The 23,209-nt window shown below is 38.7% G+C and overlaps 1 protein-coding gene across 4 annotated transcripts in view; it reads left to right on the forward strand.

The window, feature by feature from the left end:
* PIGN (phosphatidylinositol glycan anchor biosynthesis class N) overlaps window positions 1-23,209 on the forward strand; it is a 93,930-nt gene that overhangs the window by 59,143 nt on the left and 11,578 nt on the right. For all 4 annotated transcript variants that reach the window (XR_001863395.1, XM_017738589.1, XM_017738588.1 and 1 more), the window contains 9 exons: window positions 3,387-3,495; window positions 7,020-7,122; window positions 9,458-9,560; window positions 11,701-11,787; window positions 14,498-14,553; window positions 15,031-15,106; window positions 16,396-16,469; window positions 19,295-19,337; window positions 21,090-21,142. Coding sequence is in view for 3 of the 4 variants with exons in the window: in XM_017738589.1 (XP_017594078.1) it covers window positions 3,387-3,495; window positions 7,020-7,122; window positions 9,458-9,560; window positions 11,701-11,787; window positions 14,498-14,553; window positions 15,031-15,106; window positions 16,396-16,469; window positions 19,295-19,337; window positions 21,090-21,142 (704 nt within the window). In the remaining variant the exon portion in view is untranslated. The remainder of the gene's footprint in view (window positions 1-3,386; window positions 3,496-7,019; window positions 7,123-9,457; window positions 9,561-11,700; window positions 11,788-14,497; window positions 14,554-15,030; window positions 15,107-16,395; window positions 16,470-19,294; window positions 19,338-21,089; window positions 21,143-23,209) is intronic.

Here is a 23,209-nt window from a genome sequence, read left to right on the forward strand (position 1 = left end):
AAGAGTAATGGATGCTTAAAATGGCTTTACCTGAGCATGAACACATGTAAAATTTGGTGGTTATGTCTCTTACTTTTTTCAGCCTACATGTGGAAAAGAGATGTCAGTTCCTTTCCTAAGCATTTAGAACATAAATTTCCAGCATACACTCAGCAATTGATTTCTTGCTGGAATGCCTGAAAAAAGCTTACACTGGATGGGGGAGTGAGGGACCAGCTCAGCAGGTGGCTGGCCAACCCAACTCACCACACAACTGCTGCAGCATCTCATGATGATGAAAAAATAGGTCCATAGTAAAAAAAGTAATGCCAGAGTATTCTTGAGCAAACTTAGAGAATCAGGAAATCCACTCACAGAGTGATACTTAATTAGATGAAGATGTTCTGCCTGCTTATTCGGGAAGTAACATCTTCATTTTCCTCCCAACTTTTAAGAAGATCATAAAGTTCCTGAAATTGCCTCTTAATCAGAAGATATTTTACAATAGTGACATCTAATTACTAGTCTCTTATTAGATTTTTGTTTTGGTACCTTAATTGGGAATGGAAAATATGGGATCCACCATTCACATTCTGGGTAAGGGAAGGCTTGGGAAGTGATATTATTCAGATGTAGAGGAAGAAAAGGACATTACAGAGGCATTATATGTGTTTCTAAATAAATATCTTGTTTTGAGATTAGGTTACATTTAGCGGCTTTGAAACATACAGGAATACAAAAGGAAAATGCTTGTCAGAATACTAGTATTTCTAGGCAATGGAATTCCCTAATTCTACTTTTATATTTTCCTTTGAGTTGGACTTCTCAGTGGGAACAGGAAGCGGTAATCTTCAAAAATGCTCATTGGGAGCATTTTGAAATCCTGAGTTTTGATTTACAGCTCCCAGACAGTTTTAAAGGTGAGATGAATCCCCTAGTCAGGGGAAAATACCTATTTTTTAGTGGCAAACGGTGATCAGGCCACTGAAATTCAAATAGGTAAGCACACTCAATCAGGTTCCTTCTCTGCATCTGCCAAGGGATTTCTTAAAAGTAGGTTTTTCAGGTGCCCCATAGGTGGTGTTTGGAGGCAGTCATCAAAGGTTATGCTTTCCTCTGATAACACTGTTACTTAATGTTTGGGGTTGCTGATGAGTTAAACCTGAGCCAACCTAAACAGTTCTTTAACTCTATGATCTCTGAGAGGTCATTAAGGCTTCAGTAATGATGAAAACAGGAGTCATTCATAATCCATCAGCTAGACTGCTGCAGTGTTTACTGTATAACTTCATTTTTGCTGGAGAGAGCGCCAGTTTCTCTTTGCCATCAGTTTCATAGGTGATGTCCAGTTTTTGCCACAGTACTGATATCATGCTGTTTTCATTGGTTGATAATGTTGCACCAAGTTATTATTCTCAGGAGATTTGGACTTCCTGTGGGTCCAAGGTGGTCAGTTTATTAGTCTCCTCCTCTAAATTAGAATTATAGAACAATTTTGCTTGGAAAAGACCTGTGAGATCAAGTCCAGCCATTAACCTAACACCAAGACCACCACTGAACCATGTTCCTAAGTGCAACATCTACATGTCTTCTAAAAGAGGAGAAGTAAACAGTAGGAATCCATGTCATAGTGATGGAACCAGGGGACAGGAAGGGTGTTTTCAACCAGCCTTGTGCCCAGCTGAGGACGCTGTTTCTCCTGCCATTCTCCCTATGGGTTGTTATGATGGTTGATGCTTAGGGCTCCCAGCCAGAGCTGCTGGCAGTGTCAGGACTGCAGGTGTCACCCTTGGTTTCTTCTTTCTAGCTGTGACTTGCAGGTATGTTTGTCTGAGACCTGCTCTTAAGATGTTCAAGAGTTATTTCTGAGCATCAGAGAAGGTTGTGAAGGATGAAGGGAGACAGGTTCTTAGCTGGAGACCTCTGTGTGCACCTCCAAGTTTCTTCTGCTCTGTCCTGGAGATGTTGGTGGAAGCCAAGAGCTGTCTGAACTTAGTTAAATGGCAAACACAGATTCTAACAAAAGCACGTGCTGAGCCCTTCCCTGGACACTGGCATAGATCTAGCAGCAGTACGTTGTGCTTACTAATGTTGCCAGGACAAGTCTTCCAAGGTAAAGGATATATTATGGAGGGTGGCACAAAGTCAGTGCAAAGGGACTTCACCAGTGCCTAAGGGATATCAGAGGGATTAGCAGAACTCATGACACTAAAAAGAACTTGATAAGATATATCAAAGGGGAGAGATCTGACCTGAATACAGCAAAAGTGTCCAAAGTAAACGCCAGAGGTCTAAAGGGTCCAATTCCCTGAGCTTTTGGATGCCTAATGTTTTGACCTCGGTTGTTGATGTCACAAAGAAATACGAGGTACATGTTCTTATGGCCTGAAATTAAATAGAAGCAGCAGATACTGAGCACCTGTGAAACTTGCCAAAAAAGAATGCTGATGCTAAATGTATCCTCCTAGTGGCTGATCCCACTAGGTAGCACTGCGTCTAGCAGCGAAATAGCAGCTATTCATATGGTAAAAAGTGATAGATGTGAACAGTGTAGCTGCTGTGCACTAAAAAAGCCACAACAGCAATTACATCTTGTAATGCAGTTTTAAAGCACGTTTGCAAAGTACTGTGCATGCTTGATTTGCCTTTTAGTGGAACTGCAGAGTTGTGAATAAATAGCAGTAATTGAAAACTTGGCTCAAGTGTTTTCTTGGATAATTGTCACCTTTCAAAAATTACTGACTCATGGGGTAATTTTCATAAGGTTTTTTGCATGTACTTGATGACTGAATGGTGTCTCTTGAATTAGTCAAAGAAAAAAATACCTCTCCAGCTTCTCTGCTTCTGCAAGGCAGAGGGCTCTGCTTGAGGTGGTTCAGTCAGTTTAATTGGGGGGAAAAAACCCAACAACTTCTTTCCATCTCTTAAAATCCACCTCCAATTTCTTCTGCTTCTTCTTACAGGAGCCTTCCCCTTTGCCCTTACCCAATTCTGCAGCAAAGCCAAAGGCTCTGCTTGTTCTTTGTGGCTGCTGTTTGAGGACGAGTGCACCTTGAAGGGCTGGGGGCGTGTTTTCTGTGGTTTGCATGTGTGTTTAAGTAGTTACTCTTGACAAAGAGCATATCATGTCAAATCAGTGATCCAGGTCACTTGTGTATGCTACTTTAAAATAGCACAAGTAAAAAATAAGAATACTAATAAAAAGTAATTTAGACAGAAGCTTTAAAAAGCTGGTAATTGTAAATTATAAAAAATTATAAATTTTTGACGCTATATATTTGACTTCCTGTTCTTATGGTGATTCAGATGAAGTGTTATGCAACTCTAAAGCATATTTACATCTTTAGTATGGGAAGGCAGAGATCCATACATGAATTTTGTTTCATTGTCTGATTTCTTCTTTCTAGATGTTCAGTGTTGCACTTTCAACATATGTTGTGAGCAGTACCCATAACAGTCTTAAGAACAAACAGGGATTGCCTGTAATGAATCAAATTATTAGCTGGATGACTCTAGGTAAGAAAATCTTCCCTCTCAAACTTTTATGCCTGCAGTTTGTGGAGTCTGAGGTTGGGTGGGGGGTGATGTCACTTTTTCATTAGCATCTTACTTTCCTTTATCTGACTGCTGATAGTTCTTCTGTATGTCTGCTTTCCTAAGTGAGTTTTTTTGAGAAATGTGTTAGTCTTCTAAAATATTATTCCTTTTTAAGTTTGTGATAAAATGCAAATACCTTTGATTTACAACCAGCTTTGTCTTTTATTTTGGGTGTTCTGAATATTTTGAAGACCCCTTTTAGGGGTATAATGGCATAAATTCCCCTTTTGTTTCACTTGGAGTCAGATATGGGTGATCTGAGATGTTCTACAAGCAGTCCGGTTGAGCATAGGGAAATGACCAAAGGTTGTTGCTGTAATTCAGTGTAAACTTGAAGCTGCATCTGATGGCAGAGAACCTTGGGGTGTAGGAGTGATTTTGAGAGCTGCCTTGCAAAATACCTGTGAAATAATGATGATAGTATATTTTTGATATCTGTTAGAATCTAATTATTAAAGAAAAAAGCAATTTACAAGTCTGAATTTTTCACCACTCAAAAAATCATTGTGTGATTAAACAGAGCAAATGGAATTGTTACTGGAGTTCTGGAATGCAGTGAAGGAATGCCTTTCATATTTTTATGTAGAAAATAATTTCTATAGGTCTCCATAAGAAAATGTTAAGCACTGTTTATCCCTGAGTGATTTGAAATGTGGCGTTTGTTTTAGAGCTAAACATATCCCATGCAAAGTTTGATAGCAGCTTTTTGCTACAGGCCAAGATCAGGAATTTAAGCATAACTTAATGAAAGAACTGTGGTGCATTTTACCTACTTGCTGGTTGTCTTGTACATTCCTGTACTGGTGACATTGTTTTAACTTAAGCAGATCTTGTCAGTTTTAGCAATCCTGCTTCTGTTTGAGCAAATGGATTCAAGATGAAGTTCAGTGATTGTGATCAGTGTGTGTGTGAGCAATGCTTTCTTAGTAATGTAGCTTTCTTTGGAGCATTTGCCTTTCCATCATGCTCCACTAACTCTTTGTAGCCTGCTAAGCTAAATGGGGATCTCTGTGTGGATGAATTTCTTGCAGTTGTAAAGTCAATGAAATCGATGAAGTCCTGCTTGGCTTACTGGAGCAGGAATTGAGTGTAAAGGTTATATTTCTCTCCTGTGTAAGGATGAAAGAGAAACATTTTTCATCTAAGAGATGATTCAGGCAGTCAGAGAGGTTTAGAGTTATGAGGAAAAAGTATATTAGAAATTCTCTTTGTTGTGGGTGATGATAAAAATAAAGCTAACAGTGAAGTAAACTGTAGGTACTCAAAATGTTTACTTGCTGCCACAGTAGTATTGAATATTTTAGCAAAGTCTTTCAGACTGGAAGTAATCATTCTAAGTGAATATGATATACAAGGTAGGAGCTTTGTGTACTTGCTGAAATTGCTCTCCATAATTAAACACAGAAGGAAGCAGGTAAAACACCAAGGCATCCAACATGTCCTCAGTACTCCTCTTGGAGAGAAATGCCTTGTCATTACCATAACCACAACTAGCACCTGCCTTGTTGCCAGTGTGTACCAGATGGGACACACCATAAGAATTAAGGCACCAAACTCACTGTAGTTTTTCCAGGTTGATGGGATTACAGGTGGCCCAACTCCTCTTTAGCTTTTTCCTTAGTTGTAGAAGAATGGCACTGTTACTGAACTCTCAATTTGCATGTCTCTGTGTATTTATAGACCCAGAAACACACAGTTATCAGTATTTGTTCATAATAATACTGATTTATTATTGTGTCAGGATGCTAATAATACTTCTGAAATTTTCTAGGGAATTTTTGCACCCTTCCTAGCTATTTATTCTGATTAATATGAAGCCTAACTGTTTAAATTTTAACTTTGACCTAATTTTTTTTTTTTTTTTTTGAGAAAGGCGGCCGTTTGGGGAACCAGGCAAATGAATTAGTGATGGCTGGGTTCCTGCAGGCCTGTGTCCAACCGGCTTTAGCTGTTAGACTGTATGGTTCATTCAGTGTACTTAACTAAAAACATAAAGGCAAAACCAGGAGGTGTAACATTAATTCAATTGCTTCCCATGTCCTTCAGAACCATCTTAATATTAGCAGATATTTCTAAATGAATGTATATTATGTCTTAAAATTTTCACCTGTGGAAATTTATTGTAGCAACCTGCCAAATTTTGAGGAATTTGGTGTCACAACTGTGTACTGGGGTCATATACAGAGGTTTGTTTAGGTCAGCCAGAAATGTGCAGATCTTTTTAGGATTAATATCTGATGTATCACACCAGAGATGGAAGAGAAAGATTAATTATCATCTACCAGCCACTCATCTGTTCTCATCTATGATTGTACTCAGAGTGATACACATCTGATATGTTGAGTGTAATTCACAGAGGCCAGTTGCCATGCTGAATTTATTTCCAGCTGTTCTGACTTGCAGTGAGGTCCCTGGAGTTCCTCCTTGAATTGGGCCTTCTTGGAGCCCCTTGAAGTCACTTACTCTGTAATTGTAGCAGTGGCCAAGGCTGAAAGCCAGGAAATAAAACACACTGACTTAGGACATAGAAACCTCCTCACCTCTTTCACTGATGTGTTTACTATAAATACTAATGTATACAATGATGATAATCACAAGCGAGTACTTCCCATGTCTTATAGTTTTGTGTTCCTTAGAGTGATGATTAATTTTGACTTACTGTTGATGCAGCCTTTGAATGATTCAGTAATGTGAAGTTACTATACTGCAACAAAGGATCACATGAATGTTATTTGTCAGCATACTTTTTTATAAACATGCACTTTTCATACGAATTTAAAAAATCAGGTTTAAAGATTAAATCAGAGCAATGCTTTTCCTTCTCCCTTTCCCATCTTTAAGCCTTGGCCATCTTTCCTATTTTTCTTCCTCTTACTCACTTTTGCAGTAGCCCTAATTGAATTACAAAGGTTAGAAGGTCAGGTTGGATGGGGCTCTGAGCAACCTGGTCCCAGTGGAAGGTATCCCTGACCATGGTAAGGGGGTTGGAACTAGGTTATCTTTAAGGTCCCTTCCAACCCAAGCCTTTCTGTGGTTCTAGTACAGTGGAGCAGTGGCTTTGTCACTGCAGTCTTTGAGCTGCCAGGGGTCCTCAGGGCCATGGTAAGTAGTTCTCAGAGTAGTATTAAACAGTCAAGTTTGACTGGGGTTTAGGGTAGTGCTTCTGCATCATCTTGAAGACTTACTAACATCAGTTCATGAGAAATTATAAAGGCTGTGATGTAGAAAGACAGGGAATTAAAATGATACAGAACTGAAATTACTTTTGATGAATGTGAAACATTCCAAACACTGGATTTTCTTTAGCAAAAGTAACTTGGGTCATGTATGATCTGTATTGAATTTCTGTACATAAAATGTCAAGATTTGAGGAAAGTTATCTTGTTACTGAGTATGAAATGTTTTGCATGATGTGACTGATGGATCTCTTCTTATTATTGCAGTTTCTTCCCCAGTGTTGCTGCTACTGAGCCCCACGTTTCTCTTTCAGAGGCTGTTCAGCATATTGCTCTCCCTGATGTCCACCTACCTACTCTTCAGCACAGGGTACTTCATTCTTACTCTGTTTGGGTTGGTTTTACTTATGAAAATCCAGGGCTATATGTGAAACTGCTTCATCTCATGCACATTTCTATTAAAGGTGTAACACGTGCTTCCAGCATTTATCTCCTTGTTTAGTTTACTAAATAAAATTTCAGGGGAACTTTCATGTTCCTCCTTGCATTATAAACATTAGTTTGTTGACATTCCTTTCAGCTAGTCAAGGCAGTGGCTGGAAAGGTGTGTGTTCAAACAACCTTGCACCAAAATAAGAAAGTTTGGTTTAATTTATGCCATTTGTTGTTTTGATGTGTGCTTTTTTGCAAACAAAAGGAAATAGCTTCTCTCCCAGCTGCTCAGCACTGGTGTCTAGTTATGGCTTAAATGATGTATGCCAGGAAACAGGTAGTCCTAAAATGAGGGAAAATTTTATTCTGAGAGATTTTTGTGGAAGTAATTTTTTTTTTTAAAGGGATGTTGTTCCCCCTAAAGACCAGGCCTTTCTTCTTTTTGGATAAAAGTCAATTTCTCTGATGTTTTAAATGAAGAAAACACTGTGTCAGCCAACCCTTTCTTTTTTTTTCAGACTTGGTAGCTCTTAAGAGCATAATTAATGGGGAGTATAAGAACTGTTCTTTCTGCCTCCCCTCCCACTTATTCTCTGAATTTAATTACACTGGAAAATTAAGTGGAATAAAACATCTTGCAGCAGACATTTTACAATAGCTGTCTCCTGTGGATACTCTCATTTTAGTTGAAGCATCTCCTTTTTTTTTCTAATCTTCTGCATCCTCTTTCTTCCACTTCCCCATTAAGACTTTGATCCTAATGTTGCTCCTGACTGCACACCTGTTCTTACATTCAACCTTCTTAGCCTGTGCTGGCTACTGGATAAAGCATGAATGTTGTTCTCTCTGAGGCTGGCAATCTCCCTCTTTGTATTTTGGCCCTGCACCAGACCATGTAAATGCTGACAGCTCTCTGCTGTCTTCCTACAATGTCCAAATAGACCCAAAAAATTTGGAACAATTCTTAAAAAAGAAAACAAAACCCAAGGCACTGGTGCCAACAGTGTCCAGTGTTTCTCTCCTCAGTGCACTCTTATACCATGTCCTGATAACCCAGCACATAGCCTGGGTAATTGCAGCACCTCTCTAGGGGTAGTTAAGTGGAAGTACTGAAGCCAGCTGAAGAGCATTGCATACAACCACTTGTCAACAGCTCAGCTGAAGGCATTTAATCTGTAGGCAAGTGTAGACCATTGTAAGGGTTGTAGTGTTTCTATTAGTGACAACACAATTGTTTTGTCTTCATGTTTAGCTGCCTGTCATTCAGATAATTAAAGTGGAAATGTCTACTCAAAATTTTTTGTTCCAATTTGAAACTGCTTTGTAGCCCAATGGAAACAATACCAAGATTAACTGCAATGATTTCCTTATTTTTTAAACAAACAGGTGTGTGTCTAAGAAGGAAAAAGTAAAAAGAAAAACATTTACAATCTTGTCAGGACCAGTATTATAGTCAGTGACAGTATTATAATTTTATCCTGAAAGAAAAAAACACAGGAGGTACCATGAAGTGCAACTGGAGAAACTGAGTATTATGCAGTTTCAATTTATACCCTTATGTTATCTTGGGGTCTTAATCTCTCACATAAGTACACTCATACTTTGGAATTTGAGTGCTGTAGGAGCCAGAAGTACTCCTCAGAGGTTGAGAGTGTAACTAGAACAGCTTAGTGGCCATGGTTAGAGTGTGACTTGATGCTGCTATTGTGAAGGATTGGAATACAGTGAAGAAAAGAACATTTCACGGAAGTAAAATGTAATGCTCTTTTTATTATACAGATGTCTCTTTCCTGAGAGCCAAACTGAGGTCACCATAATGAGTTTGTGTGATCAGGTCCTACAGAGACAATCTCTAGTTGCTGTTTAAGTTGGACTGTAACCCCTCAGTTCCAAGTCATTCTCATTAAAAAATTTCTCATTTTGCAGAAAATGAATGTCAAATATGTTTCTTTTTTTCCTGTTTCTTTCAACTTTATTCCAGTTTTGTTAAAATTAAGGAAGGTACTCATGCAACATTGTGGCAGCCATTAAACAAAAAAATGCAAAACATGACAAAGCTGAATCAATCTCTGCTTCTCCTACTTTTGCCATTTGACTACTGTATGGCTTTAAAATTCAGCCAACTGTGGGTACTCAGAAATGGGGAGAGAAGGGGGAGAATGCCACTAGGTCTTGGTATATCCTTTGTGTGAAGAAAGAAGAAACATGTCAGCATTTGATGTTAATTAGTTGTCAGTGACTGCACTTACTATGATTATTACATTACTTTTCAGATATGAAGCTCTCTTTCCACTGGCACTGTTTGGTTTGATGTTTGCATGGATAAATATGGAACAAGAAGCACTGCAGCATTATGGTCTTTCACTCAAACCAAAGGTAACAGCTCTTGATAGATATATCAGGTTAATTAACAGTTTGGTGGTTTTTTTTTTTTTTTTGAGGGTGCAGTAAATATTCTGAGTGGTTTTCAGAGAGGAACACTTTGCATTTCTTTTCAGTTTGGGAAGCCAGTATTAGCTGTTTCATGAACTAGGAATATGACCTTGTAAGAAAGACTTGTAACTCATGTTATTGAAGATATTGCACATCAGAGCCATTTCTAGGAATGCAGGAAGACAGTTTGACTTAGTAAGACACAGTGGTATGGTCTGTAGGCTACAGAGCTCTCTCTGTCAAATGTAGTGATAATTCAGCATAAGGTGCAGTAACTCTTCGGAGTAAGTACAATGTCACTGTACTTTTTTTGGTCTGATCACAGACTCACAAGTGAGAGGCTGAAAAAAAATTACTTGATTTCTGAAAAGACCCATAGGAAATATTAGAAATCTTCATTTGAGTTTGTCCTGTCTTTGTTCAAAGATGGAGACTTATTTCTGTTTATACTGACAAGGAACTGGAAACTAACTTGGAAATAGCACCTTCTCAGATTTGCCTGGAGGAGAAGAGGGAATTTTGTAATCAGTACAATTTCTTCCACCTTAAAATTTAGTATATTGTCAACAATTTGCAAAGGCCATGCTGCTCACGCTGCAACTTAGCTCTTAGATTAGGTCTAGGGTTGAACAAACTGGAGCTGTGGCGCTGTTTTGGCCAGATCCGAAGTGCCAGTTACAGTGGTTTGGGTCCTTGGAGCCAGGTGGGTGTGCACCACAGCTCTCCCTGGCTTCTCCCAGACGAGCCCTCCTGGGTACAGATGTGTGGGAGTGGCCAGAGTCACTTGAAGAGAAGTGTTGGTACACATTTTTCCTTCCTTTTGCAGCTCATAATTAGGGAAATGTCCTGGAGGTTGAAACCTGAGCCAAGGCAGTCATCAGATTGAACCTGACACATACTGTGGTTTTGTGGTGCTCCTACAAGGAAGACAGTTTCAAAACTTGAGAGAGGCTCTACCAATTCAAGGCTAAAAAACAGAAGTAAAACCAGGAATCACTTTCTGTTTGTGCTACCTTTACTTATGATAATTTGTGTGTGTTTTGTAGCATCTTAAGCAATAGAAATGGAATCTGAATATCAAAATTACACTTAGTGTGATGGCACGATTGCGACTGAAGGTGTTTAGTATCTGTGGGATGTATTTTCTCTTCCACTCTAGAACCCACACTACCTTTTGCATCTTGTTACAAGCCATCTGAGATGCTTGCCTGTCTGATGTTAGTCTGGTGTTCTCTTTATTGTAAAATAAAATTCTATTAAAGTAGTATTAAACCATGAACACTTTATTAATCAAATGCAAATGAAAAGAACATAGGTAGGCTATAATTCCGTTTGAAGTTGTCACTCCCTGTATGTCAACATTCTCAAGTGAAAGGAACAATAATACTTACCCCTGCTTCCTGTTTTTACATTAGAAAATATGATCCCTAGAATGCCTGTTAATATATGCTGCAAAGTAAATCTTGTATTAGAGAAACCAGCTCAATTCTCTGATGATGAGAGATTATTTTAAATTAAAATGTTATCAGTGTTGAATGTCTATTACTTGATTTTTTTCTTTTCCCCAGTGTAAAGGAGTTCATTGACCTCTTAAATTCCATGAAGATAATTTCTCTTCATGTCAAGTGATATTGTGCTGAGAACTGAGTAAAGGAGATGGAGAGTATTTTACTATTTTCACTCACAAAATAAGTCAAATGAGGATAATTGCAGTCTTTTATTTTTGAGGATCTTTATCCATATGCTTATGTGAGCAGTGGAAGTGTATGTGTGTAGGAGGAATATTTCTGATGAAAAAAGATGATTATAAATCTAAGGCTTAGAAGTTCATTTTTAGTGTAGATAACAGCGGAAGCTCCACTGTTCATTTGATCATCTCACTTGTACAGTCTTTCTGGCAGATTCATTAATTCATTAAAATATAATGAAAACATGGGAAAGGTTTGCAGTCCTTATTATAGTACTCTAATAACAGATGATAGGGAAGCAGGTTTTTTTCTCATTCATTTCAGTAAAAATATGGTGGCTCTATCAAAGTCCATTAGTTGATATTTAGTATTGATTTCTTCTGCTGTCTTTCCAGCTTGCTGTTTTCAACTTCACCTGTGCTGTGGATATAACTCAGTTTCGACAGCTCCACCTGGATGACGTCCGGAGGTCCTTCTTCTTTGTATCCTTTTGCTGCTTGCTGCATTCCAGGGGGAAAAAAGGGTTTGTTTCAAAAGGATCTGCAATCAAAATTTGTAGCCTGGTACTCACTGGGAACAGAAGCTGATAAAGGTGATTTGACTCATATTGCTCAAAAGGCAATGGTCTTGTACATTACGCTTTTTTCTCAGTTAAAAATGCACTGTTTTAGAATCTGGCTCCTTGCCCACTTAGGACCATTGCAGTTGAGGTAAATTTTCTTCTAAGGAGTTCTGTTTTCAGTTTGGTTTTGTTTCATTACATTTTGGCAGGAGGGAACTTGCTCACCTTCACAAATCAGTTGAAGTAGGTGATATTATTCTCATTTTTAGAGTATGGCAGTGTGTTAGGAAGCAAACGTTAGGTAGCAAGCAGATGAAACAAGAAGGAAAGTTCCTGCAGGCTCTTAGTGAAACATGTTCCCAGAATATGGCTGAGAATTATTTATATCATAAGTGATTTCTACTGGTAGAAATTATATGGGCTTAGGAGGGAACAGCTGTTTGTTCACTAACATAGCAGTTAGTTTGCATTCCTGTAACTGATAATGCAGCTGTTATTTTTTTTTTAAACAATGTACGTTGATAACATTGTCATTTTTCTCTTTCATTGTGGGACTGCAATTAAGTGAGAGCTACTTGGCAGCAAGGATGATGGGTGGGCAAATTGAAGAGAAAGTGGGTCAGTCTAGAACACAGGGGAGTTTAGTGCAGGTGAGTTATTGTAGCTGGGGAGGAAGTTGTCGCAGTACTGATTCCTACAGAGATGGGCTTTACGGTTCGTCAGATAACCAGATTTGAAAGGGTGGGTCACAGTCACAGAGTCCATGCTTTTGGAATTTGAAACCGTGTTGTTGGACACTGGCAACCTGCAGCAGACACAGTGTAACAGATACCAATTTAAGAAGGCAGATTAGTGCTAAGAAAGAAGGCAAAATGATTTGCTAGAGGTTTGATGTTTCTGTTTGCTTTAGTATACCTAAAAGAGCTGAGACACCTTGCAATAATGCATCAATTTCATTTGCTATTTTAACAAAAAATCTGCTAACTTCAGTAAAGCTACTGCTGTCTGTCAGATGCTAAATATTAGCCAAAAACCATCAAGCAATCCAACCGTATTTTTTAAAACTCTAGTGTAGCACTTCTTTAACACTGGAATGTAGCTGTGTTGGTTTTGGCTGGAGTTCATTTTCTTGACAGTAGCTACTGTGAGGCTGTTTTGCATTTGTGATCACAACAGTGTTGGTAGTACAGTGCTTGCACAGAGTAAAGGCCTTTTCTGCTCCTCACACTGCCCCACAAGTGAGCACCACTTTAATCTAAAATACTTGAATGTGTTTTGCTCAGCTCCTGAAAAAATAACTAATTTGCAGTCTCCTTTACCTGCTCAAAATATGTTGTGGCTTTTTTTAATTTAGATGCTGTTTAATGTTTAGAAATAGTGGTAGTAGAGGAAACACCTTTTCTGCTAGAGCAGTCATACTGCAATTATGACCCTGTGAACTGTGTGTCTTAATGTTGTCCCAAGGCTCCTCCACCAGGCCCAGTAGCTGGCATCTGCTGAGAAACCAGCAGGTCTTTGAGGGAAAGATTCAAATTGCTCATGCTTAGCATTTTGATTAGACCTATGTGTTACTGGTATTTTCTTGTTTGTTTTATTGCAGACCTGTTCTTCTTATAAATCTCAGCCAGCAGAACCACGCTAGGCTGTTAGACTGCTGTGTTACTAAACTTGAAATTTTGTGATACTCTTGGGAAGCATGATTTCTTCAGTTATGCTGACCTAATCCTTCCAAAATATTGCATGCAGAATCCCAGCGATTTTACTAAACAGTTGGTAACAAATTGTTTATGGAGAGATTTAGATGATCCAGTGCAGGAGCCATAACAGGAGCAAAAGGACCAGAGGGAGCTCTGGCAACAGCAGCCCATCCTCACTGACTAACCCTCTGCCTTATGCTAAAAACCAGTTAAAAACCATTCTTCAGCTGTAGCCACGTGAGCTATAATGAGCTCCAATGAGCTCAGGAGCAAGAAAAATACCTTTCATGGGCTCATGCAGCAGCAAGTGTTGTATCTAGATGAAAAAAGTAAGGTTTATCAAAAAATTTCCAGCTGTACAGATACTGCCGGAGTCATTCTCCCTCAAGTAAGGACAAAAGTGGGAGTCCCATATTGCCAAGGGTAGACTCAGCATAATCTTTGGACAAAAAAATCTATAGGAAGGATGGCATAGGAACCTTTAGCCTTTTTTAAGAGCCAACTACCTCTTCCATGGTCAGTTCCTCAATAAAGTCATCTCTTTTGGTGTGTAGAGCACGTGCGTAGGTCATTACTTTCTGCAAAAGCTTGTGTTTGAATGCATAGCTGGGTTTGTGGTCCACGGATGTTCCTATCTTGCTAGGCAGGGATCCAAAAAGCCAGCTGCAGCTTTCTTACAGGGGTCTCAAGAAAGGCTCTAAAACCTTACTCAGGCAGTCTGTGTCTTTTAAAATTGATATAGTTGTGTGTGAAATCTAGGGTAGGGCTAGAAAATGCTTTGGATTTCTTAATGCATTGTAAACCTGTAACAGTGAGTCAGCTTCTTGTGGTTTCATGATAGATTTTGAAAGTAAACTGGAATGAAGGATGAGAAATGCTGGTTTTATTTTATTGCAGCCATTTCTGTAGTGTATTTTCCTTAAATACATCTAGGTTTTTTTCATAGTGACAGCCTTTTTTGGCACTGGAAACATAGCTTCTATTAACAGGTAAATTTTACTCATTTATTTGAGACACAGAATACAAAAAATTCTTCCTGTGGTTGACATACAAAGCGTAAATTTAGTTAGCAAAATCAGGGCAGCAGAATCAAAGCAGTAATCAGTGGAATGATAATTTATTTTGTTTCTGCTCTCTGTAACAACTTCCCTAAGAGCTTGGGCTTGTTGGTTGTGAGGTTGTCTCAATTCCATTAGAAGTTATTGACAGGATGAACAGAGAGAGCTTGGTTGCCCACCAACAGAATGGCACCTTGAAAAACACAATCAGAGAAAAAATTGAAGAGAAAGAAAAGTGAGGTTGGCAGTCCCTGCTCATTTAATATTTCATCAAGAGAAGATAAAGTTGGAAGCCTTGTTTAAAAATGTATATACAACCCAGTGTGTTACAGGGTAATTAAATGCTCTGTTTTTTTAATGGAAAACACCATTTCAAAGATATGTAATGTCTTTTTCATGTTTCTCTAGTTTTGATCCTGCTTCTGTCTATTGTTTCTTGACTGTGTTCAGTCCCTTCATGATGGGAGGCTTGCTTTTACTGAAGGTTAGTAATCTTATCTTGGTGAAATTTTCTCAAAGAACTGTGGAATAAATAACATATCACATACATAGTTGTCACTTTGCAATTCACAAAAACATATTTATGTATTTGAGCTTCATTAGGCTTCTTAACCATGTGTGAATCTTTCAGCCTTTGTAGTGTTTCTAGAGAGATCATTCTGTTTCCCAAAAGAGAAGCTAAAGTTCTTGGAAGTGTAATTTAACAGCATTAGGTCAGTTTATTGTATTAAAATGGAAATTTCAAATGTTGAAAATACTTAAATAATTTTAAAAATTATAAGCTTTTCCTGCAGTGTATAATAGCTATGGAAATGTTGAGGATATATATATATATAATTAGCTCTATCTACATTACGTCAAATAGAGGCTTTGAATGTTCTACTGATTAGGTTGTCATTTTACAATGGCTATTATTTTTTATATTTTTTTAATAGTCTGTCAAAGATTGGGTTGCACTTCTGGTTTGCAGGCAGGGTGTGGTAGCTCTTTGCTAGTATTTGAGTAGGGGATCTGCCAGAGGTATGAAGGGGGGACACCAAATTTATGGGTTATTACTAAAATAAGCAGTATTTCCTACCACTGCTTTTCTGCTGTGTCTGTCCCAGAGAAAGCAGACTTAAGTTACAGGTACACTGCGTGTTGTCCTGCAGGACACAGATCAGTGGTGCAAACTTTCTGGATGCCAGAAGTCAGGTTTTATGCATTGCCAGCTTAAGGATTGCAAATCAACTTTGCAAAGAACAAAAGGCAACATTCATGTTTTCTAACTTGTTTGTTGTGTTCTTAATTTACTGAATCATTTACATTTGCTTGACTTGGCCCTGGAGGGGGAGTGTGATCCTTGCCTTACTGAATCCCTTCTGTATTCATTCTTTTTTGTGGTTGTGATGTGATTGTCCTATTACACTTGAAACTCTGCAGCCTCTCATGTTAGATGCTGGATCTGAATAGTTCTGTCTTCTAGCTTCGTTTAAGTATTTATTGCTAGTGCTAAAATGGATAAATAAAGTGAGGATATGTTTTAATTATAGTTTTCCATATTACCTCATGGCTTATTTCACTGCAGCTCAGCTATGACCATGGAAGGGGGTTTTTATTCATTTACTGAAATTGTTTCCTGCAAAATTATTTTCTACCCTGTCTAGCCAATATTTTATTTTGTAACACACCCATTCTGTGATAATTTCCAAAACAGGAAAATGTTTCCACAACCTGCCCAGATTCTTTTGTAAATATGACTGTAAGCCAAAGTATAGCTTGTGTTTTAAACAGGTTGCAATCCCGTTTGTTCTGGTATCATGTGCTTTCGAAGCTGTTCAAGTCACAACACAGCTGTCTTCTAAGAGGTATGTTAAGTGCTATATTTCTGCATTAGTATGGGTTTCAAATCTATTTTGCAAGAATTCAGAATTTTCAAATCTCTGTGTAAATTTAAAAAAAACTCTATTAGATGTCATTGTTGCTTTTATTTGTTATTAGGGCTTGGGGTTTTGTTCAGTGATTTCTGCAAGCTCAGGAGTTTTTCCTTAGTGATAAATGAGTATAAATTGAAGTGTTGGCCTTGTCTGAAACAATCAGATATTTAATATTCTTTGTTGGAAATACACTACACAGAAGGAGCACTTTTTTCTCCATAATGTTAAAAAATGAGCATAATTTAAAGTCTGATTTTTACTTTATACTGTGTCTCTGCCTATAGCATAATATTTTTAAAATAGCCTATTTGTAATGTAACCAGTTTATAGCTTTGTAGCACTGACCTCACCACAAATAGCATTAAAAAAAAAAAAAAAAGGGGTACTGGATGTCCTTGCGTTGCAGTTCAGTGCTTCCCAGATGTGTTCAGCATTACGTATTTTTTGCAGTAGGAGCAGATGGCTGCCAGTCATTTCCCCATCTCTAAAGACTTTTCAGAAATGAGAGTATGGGTGCTCAGCCTCACAGAGTGCTGTATCCTTGACTTGAAATATCCTCATGTTTTCCCTGTCTCAAGACTTTAATTTCCTTTGTTAGCCCTGCTCACCCCATTCAGCAGACCCAGAGCGCATGACTGAATCCTCTGCTCATCGTGTGATATTATGGATGGTGCTGAGGTGAAGGAGGTCCCTGTCACATGGTTATGTGGTTTTATCACTGTGGGATCTTATGTGGGGTTGACCAAAAGTCCTGCTGTGTGTGGCAGGAGGACTGCAGAGACTTTCTCCTGCACGTTGCTCAGCTGAGCGTGAGGAAGCTGCCCTCGCTTGTTGTGATGCTTTTCTGTTTGCTTTCATCCTGCCTGTTGTCTCCTTGTACACCACCACCTGGTACCACAGAGAGATGGGGTAGCCCAAAATCTGACTCCCTGTTGGAGCAGCAGCACGATGCTCACCACCCCTTTTACCTGCTCTGCCTTAGCTGTGTGTGCACTGTGCCTCTGCCATCCTTGGATCCCCAAGGAAGGGTGCTCATCCTCATCACTAAGGCTTGTACAAGAGCAGGGCTGCATTGAGGACCTGGGGTTGCTCAGATGACCAGCTAGTGATTTCCATTTCTAGGGCTCAAGCATCATAAAGGTCAGCATTTCCCAATTTGTGAATGCTTGCCTTGGCAGCACTGGTGATATTGCAAACTTTTATGGAGTGTCCATCTGAGTGTGTGAGAGGGGAAAAGATACTGCCTTCATAAGCCAAGGGACACAAGTATTTCTGTGCCACTTCATGAGGCTGTGGCTGTAACTCTGTCTGGTGTTTGTGCCAACTTCATTTTGCTGTGCTCAGGTAACAAATGCAGTGATACTGCCACAGCATCCACCCGGGAGCAAGGCAGAAACCGCAGGGAGCACCCAGGATCCCTGGAGAGGTTGTGCTCTGATTGTCAGCACATCCTGAAGTCTGTGCTGCACTTCATACTGCTTTTGCAGCCCCTGCTAGATAAATTAAGCCATCCCTGGGAACAATCTTGTCTTTGCAGTGTATAACATACCCTGAAATTAGTCTTGTCCTTCTATTGTGAAAGGCTTCCTGCAGTTCAGAAGGGCAAAAAGTGGATTTTTATGATTTGGACAAATTGCTCCTAAACTCCCTGTTTATAGATTAAAGACTTCCCCCCCCTACCCCGGGGAATATTCTGTCCCAATATGTTCTTGGAGCTTGCCTGTGAAAAAACAGCCGTCTAGCTGAGTGCCTTCTAAGTACTATAAGATTGCAACATCCTACTTGAGCCATAGGTTAGTGGAGGGAAGCCTTTCCATGAGTCTGAGATGTATGATGTAGGCAATATCAGAAAGTTCCTCATTTGGAGGCATTGGTATGGGTATCCCCCCAGTACATGCTCATGCAATGCTGCAGCAGGACATTTTCCAAAAAAACCCATTTGTAGTTTTATGATGGTAGTACTGATAAATTAGCTGTATTCTAGTTAAAGACTTTTTTGTTAATGGGTCAGCTGTTTGCAACATTACTTCAGTGTCATTAACTTAGAAACCAGTTTTAACCAGTTATAGTGATTGCTTTCATGTAATTTAGGATTTACATAGTTTGAGGAAAAGAAGATTAGGTTAATGGGGGAGAAAAAATAGCTCTGCCTCCTTCCTTCTGGTTCATTTTACTAGCCACAGCCTAATTTCCAGAAGTAACCTGCTACCTGATATTTAGGCTCACAGGTTTGGGAGCATGCCCCCAAAATGCAAGGTGTTCCCAGAGCAGGTTATGGGCATCGAGAGATTTTGAAGGGAGGCAAGCACCTCCTTCAGCAGCCTCTGACCCAGCAGAGTGGTTATCAGGGAGGGACTGATTGGCTCAGGAATCTGCCAAACAGTTTTCCTCGCTCTTTGAGTCCATCATGAAGCTCCTAAATCAGCTTGCTTTGGTCTAACCTGCACACAGCTCCCTCAGGAATGGGCAGGTGCTGTTTGTAAGATTCTTTTGTTCTCCAAAATATGACTCATGTTAGGTTTCTCCATGGAAAAATTGAAGCTCTGTTAACGTGAAATTATAAATGCCAGATGTCCTAGTCATGTATTTTAATTGTTTTCTAATAGATTGAAATGTATCTGAGTGTTTGAAAGGCAAATGCAAGAAATCATATCTTACTTTAATTTCTTTCTGTGGGTTTTAATAAGCTCTTTTAATATCTGTGGCCATAAAGGAAGGTCAATGGTCTGACTTTGCTGGGTTTTTCTTCTTTGCAGCCTTTTCCTCATTGTTCTTGTGATTTCAGACATTATGGCTTTGGTAAGTTGTTGTTGCACATTCTCTTCAAATAAGATCAAGAAGCAGAGAGTTTTCCTAATTCCATCAAGAGAGATCTGAATTTGTTTCAGACTTCAAAGTTTTTGTAACTAGGGCAGAGAATTGGATTGAAATCCTAGCATAACTTAGAGATAAAACTCTTCCAATCACTGCTCTTCAAATTTCATGTAATTAATGCTTCTGAAGAAGCAATGTTCTCATAAGAATAAGAGACAAAAGTGAAGTAATAAGTTAACATTTGGAGTTTCTCATGTGCTTTGCAATCAAATTCCTTGGAAAAAATTAAACAAGAATATCAGTTTTAGCTGTGTGCAGGGTTTAGTTAATTGTTCAGGAATTCTGAACCTTTTACCCACCCCAACTTCTCTTGAAAAAGAGAGGAAAAGGAGAAATGCATTACCCACCAGCTCCATTAGGCTTGTCAGACTCCAGGAGATCAGCAACATCTGAGAACACGCTTTGTGCCCTTTGTAATAAGCTGTCAGCAAATGCTATCTTCAGAAAGCCTGCAGCCACAATCCAAGCTAGCTAAAACAACCCAAAGCTGAACAATACCCCAACACAGTTTTGCAGATTAAAAGTATGTATTTTGTTGCCCACTCCAACTGTCTTCAACTCGGCACGCATGCCACTGGGTATCACAAGGTAAATAGAAACCTTTTCAAACCAGCAGGTAGAGCTTGTGTTGTCACTTTATACATGCTGGTTTTGTTTTGTCCCTTGGAGTAAGCATTCCTGATCTTATTTCCTAGTACAGTGTGATCTGTAAATATCACCTGATTGGAAAAACAATGAGTAAAAACCAAATAATTGCTAATTTTTCTGTAGAGTGGGAAAAGGAGAAGGTTTGGTTATGTCAAGTTTCAGATAAGTCTGTGTGACTAATCTGATTTTGGGTAACTTCCACAGGAAAAGAAATAGTATACCAATAAACCACATTCATAGCATTTCACTAATAAAATCAGTATAACTAAACCAAAAGAAGACTACAGGTATTTACTGGTGTGTAGCAAGCCCCAGTATATACAGGTCTTATATCTCATGTATTCTTATATCTCATGTATTCTCCTATTTTGGTTTAAGTATTTTGAAACAATTAGCAGGTATGTACTTGGTGTACAAAAAAAAAAAAAAAAAGAAATTACCAAAAAGGTTTGATATGTAGGAACTCTGTCAAGAAAAGAGAAAGTGGGAACTAAATCAAGAAATGAGAAAGTAGCAGGAGAAAAAAAGAGAACATGTTTGTGGTCTTGAATCAATGGGCCCACCAGCTAGAATTAAGGTAATTCACTAATAGACAAGTAGTATCTTCTTGCAACATTATTCCCACTTTACAGGTGGAGAACTGCCAGAGTTGCCCAAAGACATTTGTGTTGAAATTCTATGAAAACTTTTAGGCACTATGCATTATTTGGCATCTTCTTATTTCAAACAGTGAAGTGGCTTGGCTTTTCCAATTGAAAAAGTTCTGGTATTACTCTGTTTCTTGCAAGCCAAGCTAGACAGAACTTGGTCCATCTCTTGCTGTTTTTGTTTGATACCATGTTAAATTTATTTCTGGTTCCTAGACTATTCTTTACTGTGGTCCAAATGATCATTCCTGGAAAGGTCTTGTGCTTATTCTATGTGAAGAATTAGAAATTTGGAGTAAGCAGCCTGAAAAAATTGGCGTTTAATTTTCTGTTCCAAATTGTGCAGTTTTTATGTACTAATCAAAGTTGTTTTATTTCCTAGCATTTTTTCTTTTTGGTTCAAGATTATGGAAGCTGGCTGGATATTGGAACAAGGTACAGTACCTTTTTAGCTTCTGTTGCATTTTTAAAGCTTCATAGGTTCATACTATTGTTTATCTACTCATAACTCTTGGAACTTTTTCCAATTACTCTCCTTAATCAAATGTTTCAGGGATGTTCCACATACTTTGAACACGTGTGCACACATATGCATACATATTCCAAGCTAAAACTTGTGTCTTAAAATCTGTGCCAGAGCAACATGGAGTAATTAATAAATCCAGCATGGCAAGAAATACAGTTAGTAGGATTTGTTTGAACAGTAATTAAACAAAACCTATTTTAATTAATGTTTTGGGTTTTAATTAGTTGTAATCACTGTTAAAATAACAATTTATCAAAGTTGTTAACTGTCTTGTATCTACTTAAGCCTCCACATACAGTTCACTGTGAATTAGTGAGCCTTGTGTAAATATGTTGGTGGCTACCAAGGCCCATGCACTTATCTTCCCCCTAGCTGGGGAAGAGTGTAGCATTTAAACATAGAAATCACAGCTAAAATGAGAGAATTTGTTTTGCATTATGAGTCATATTAGCCTCAAATACAAGGAATACACGTTTCAGATTTACCTTCCCTGAGTTGTGGAAATAGATAAAATGCTGTAAGAAGCTTAGTAGGGATTGCATTGTTACTAATCTGGCCAATCTGGTCACTTGACACTGTTATTTACACTGAAGCTGAAGAGTGAGCCATAGTTAATATTCTGTTCAGTCTACATATACTCTGTACTTTGCTTTTGTGAGCCCCAACGTTCCCAGCAGCGTGTGGACACACATGTGCACACATATTCTACCTGTTTTCTTTGGAGGTTCCAATTCCTGCTTATCGTTACCTTATGAAGGTTTCTAATGGGCAGAGGTACACTTAGATCCTTGCTGTGGTCAGTTTATGGTAAGTCAGATGGCCTCATCCCTTGGTTTGAATTTTTCTGCAGGTTAATAAGGATATTAAAGACCTCAGAAATTTTCTGTTCTGTTGGGCAAGAAGCTTTTTACTTGGAAGTTAGCAGCAAAAATATAAATCATTACAAGTACCCAAAAACTTCCTCTCTGATACATGGTCTTCATAGCATAGAGCTTTACAACAGTAATGCATTGCTGGATCTATTTCAGCTGGAAGGTTGCCTTGTTCTGAAGAGTTTAGGAGAACTCATTATGCACCACTGTAATTCTGCCCCTCTGTGTGTTTTGATCAGTGAAGAAAGCGCTGGAAAAGGCCTTTTGAAAGAGTAATTTGTGATTAATTTTTTACATGGTGATGCCTGAAGTGGCCACCTAAAAACGGAGACTAGACAAGAATAAGGGAATAAAGGTAAGTATTTATTTGAAGGGCCTTCAAAGGTACACCCTGGGCAGGCCAAAGGCTACACCCAAGATGGACAGATGGTCATGGATTTTTCACAGTTTTATAAGTTTGGTTCATTTGCATATCAGGATCAATTCTCCAATTACAACCCCAGTTAATGATGTAACTACCCCAAGTTTGCCCTTCTCTTCAGATGTTAGTTTACACATCTTGGGCCTAGGACAATCTGGGTGTCCTTGGAGAGCAAACCTAGTTGTGTCTAACTAGCATGAGAGAACAGCAGCTAACAGGCCACAAGAAACTTCAGAGTTACACACTAGGCAGTACAGGATTTGAAAAATATAAAAAGTGAAAACCTAGGGCATCAAGGGAAATGCATAATGTTCAGGCAGCCTCTGTCATTACTTCACTTTTGAGTGCTTGACTCTACCACCTATGTTATTTTATTGTAGTCTCTTTATATATCTTTTATATGTATGTGTGTATATGCACATAAGGAAAATAATTAGGTCGCATAAGAAAAGAAATGAAGCCATAGGTGCAGAGCTAAGTGGTCCTTCTTTCATCTAGCATGACCATTACTCTAGCACCAGAACTTTCTCCTCTGAGCAGATTTCTAATGTGTGATCCTCAGGCTTGGCAAAATTAGCAGACAACAGCACAAAATTTTTTTATTTGTTTGTTCCTGAAAGGGAGGATGAGCTTCAAGGGCTTTTGAGCAATTCCCAAAACCAGTGGGAGTGAGATACTAACAT

The sequence above is a fragment of the Corvus brachyrhynchos genome, unplaced genomic scaffold (assembly GCF_000691975.1).
Source record: "Corvus brachyrhynchos isolate BGI_N302 unplaced genomic scaffold, ASM69197v1 scaffold237, whole genome shotgun sequence".
Taxonomy (NCBI): Eukaryota; Metazoa; Chordata; class Aves; order Passeriformes; family Corvidae; genus Corvus; species Corvus brachyrhynchos.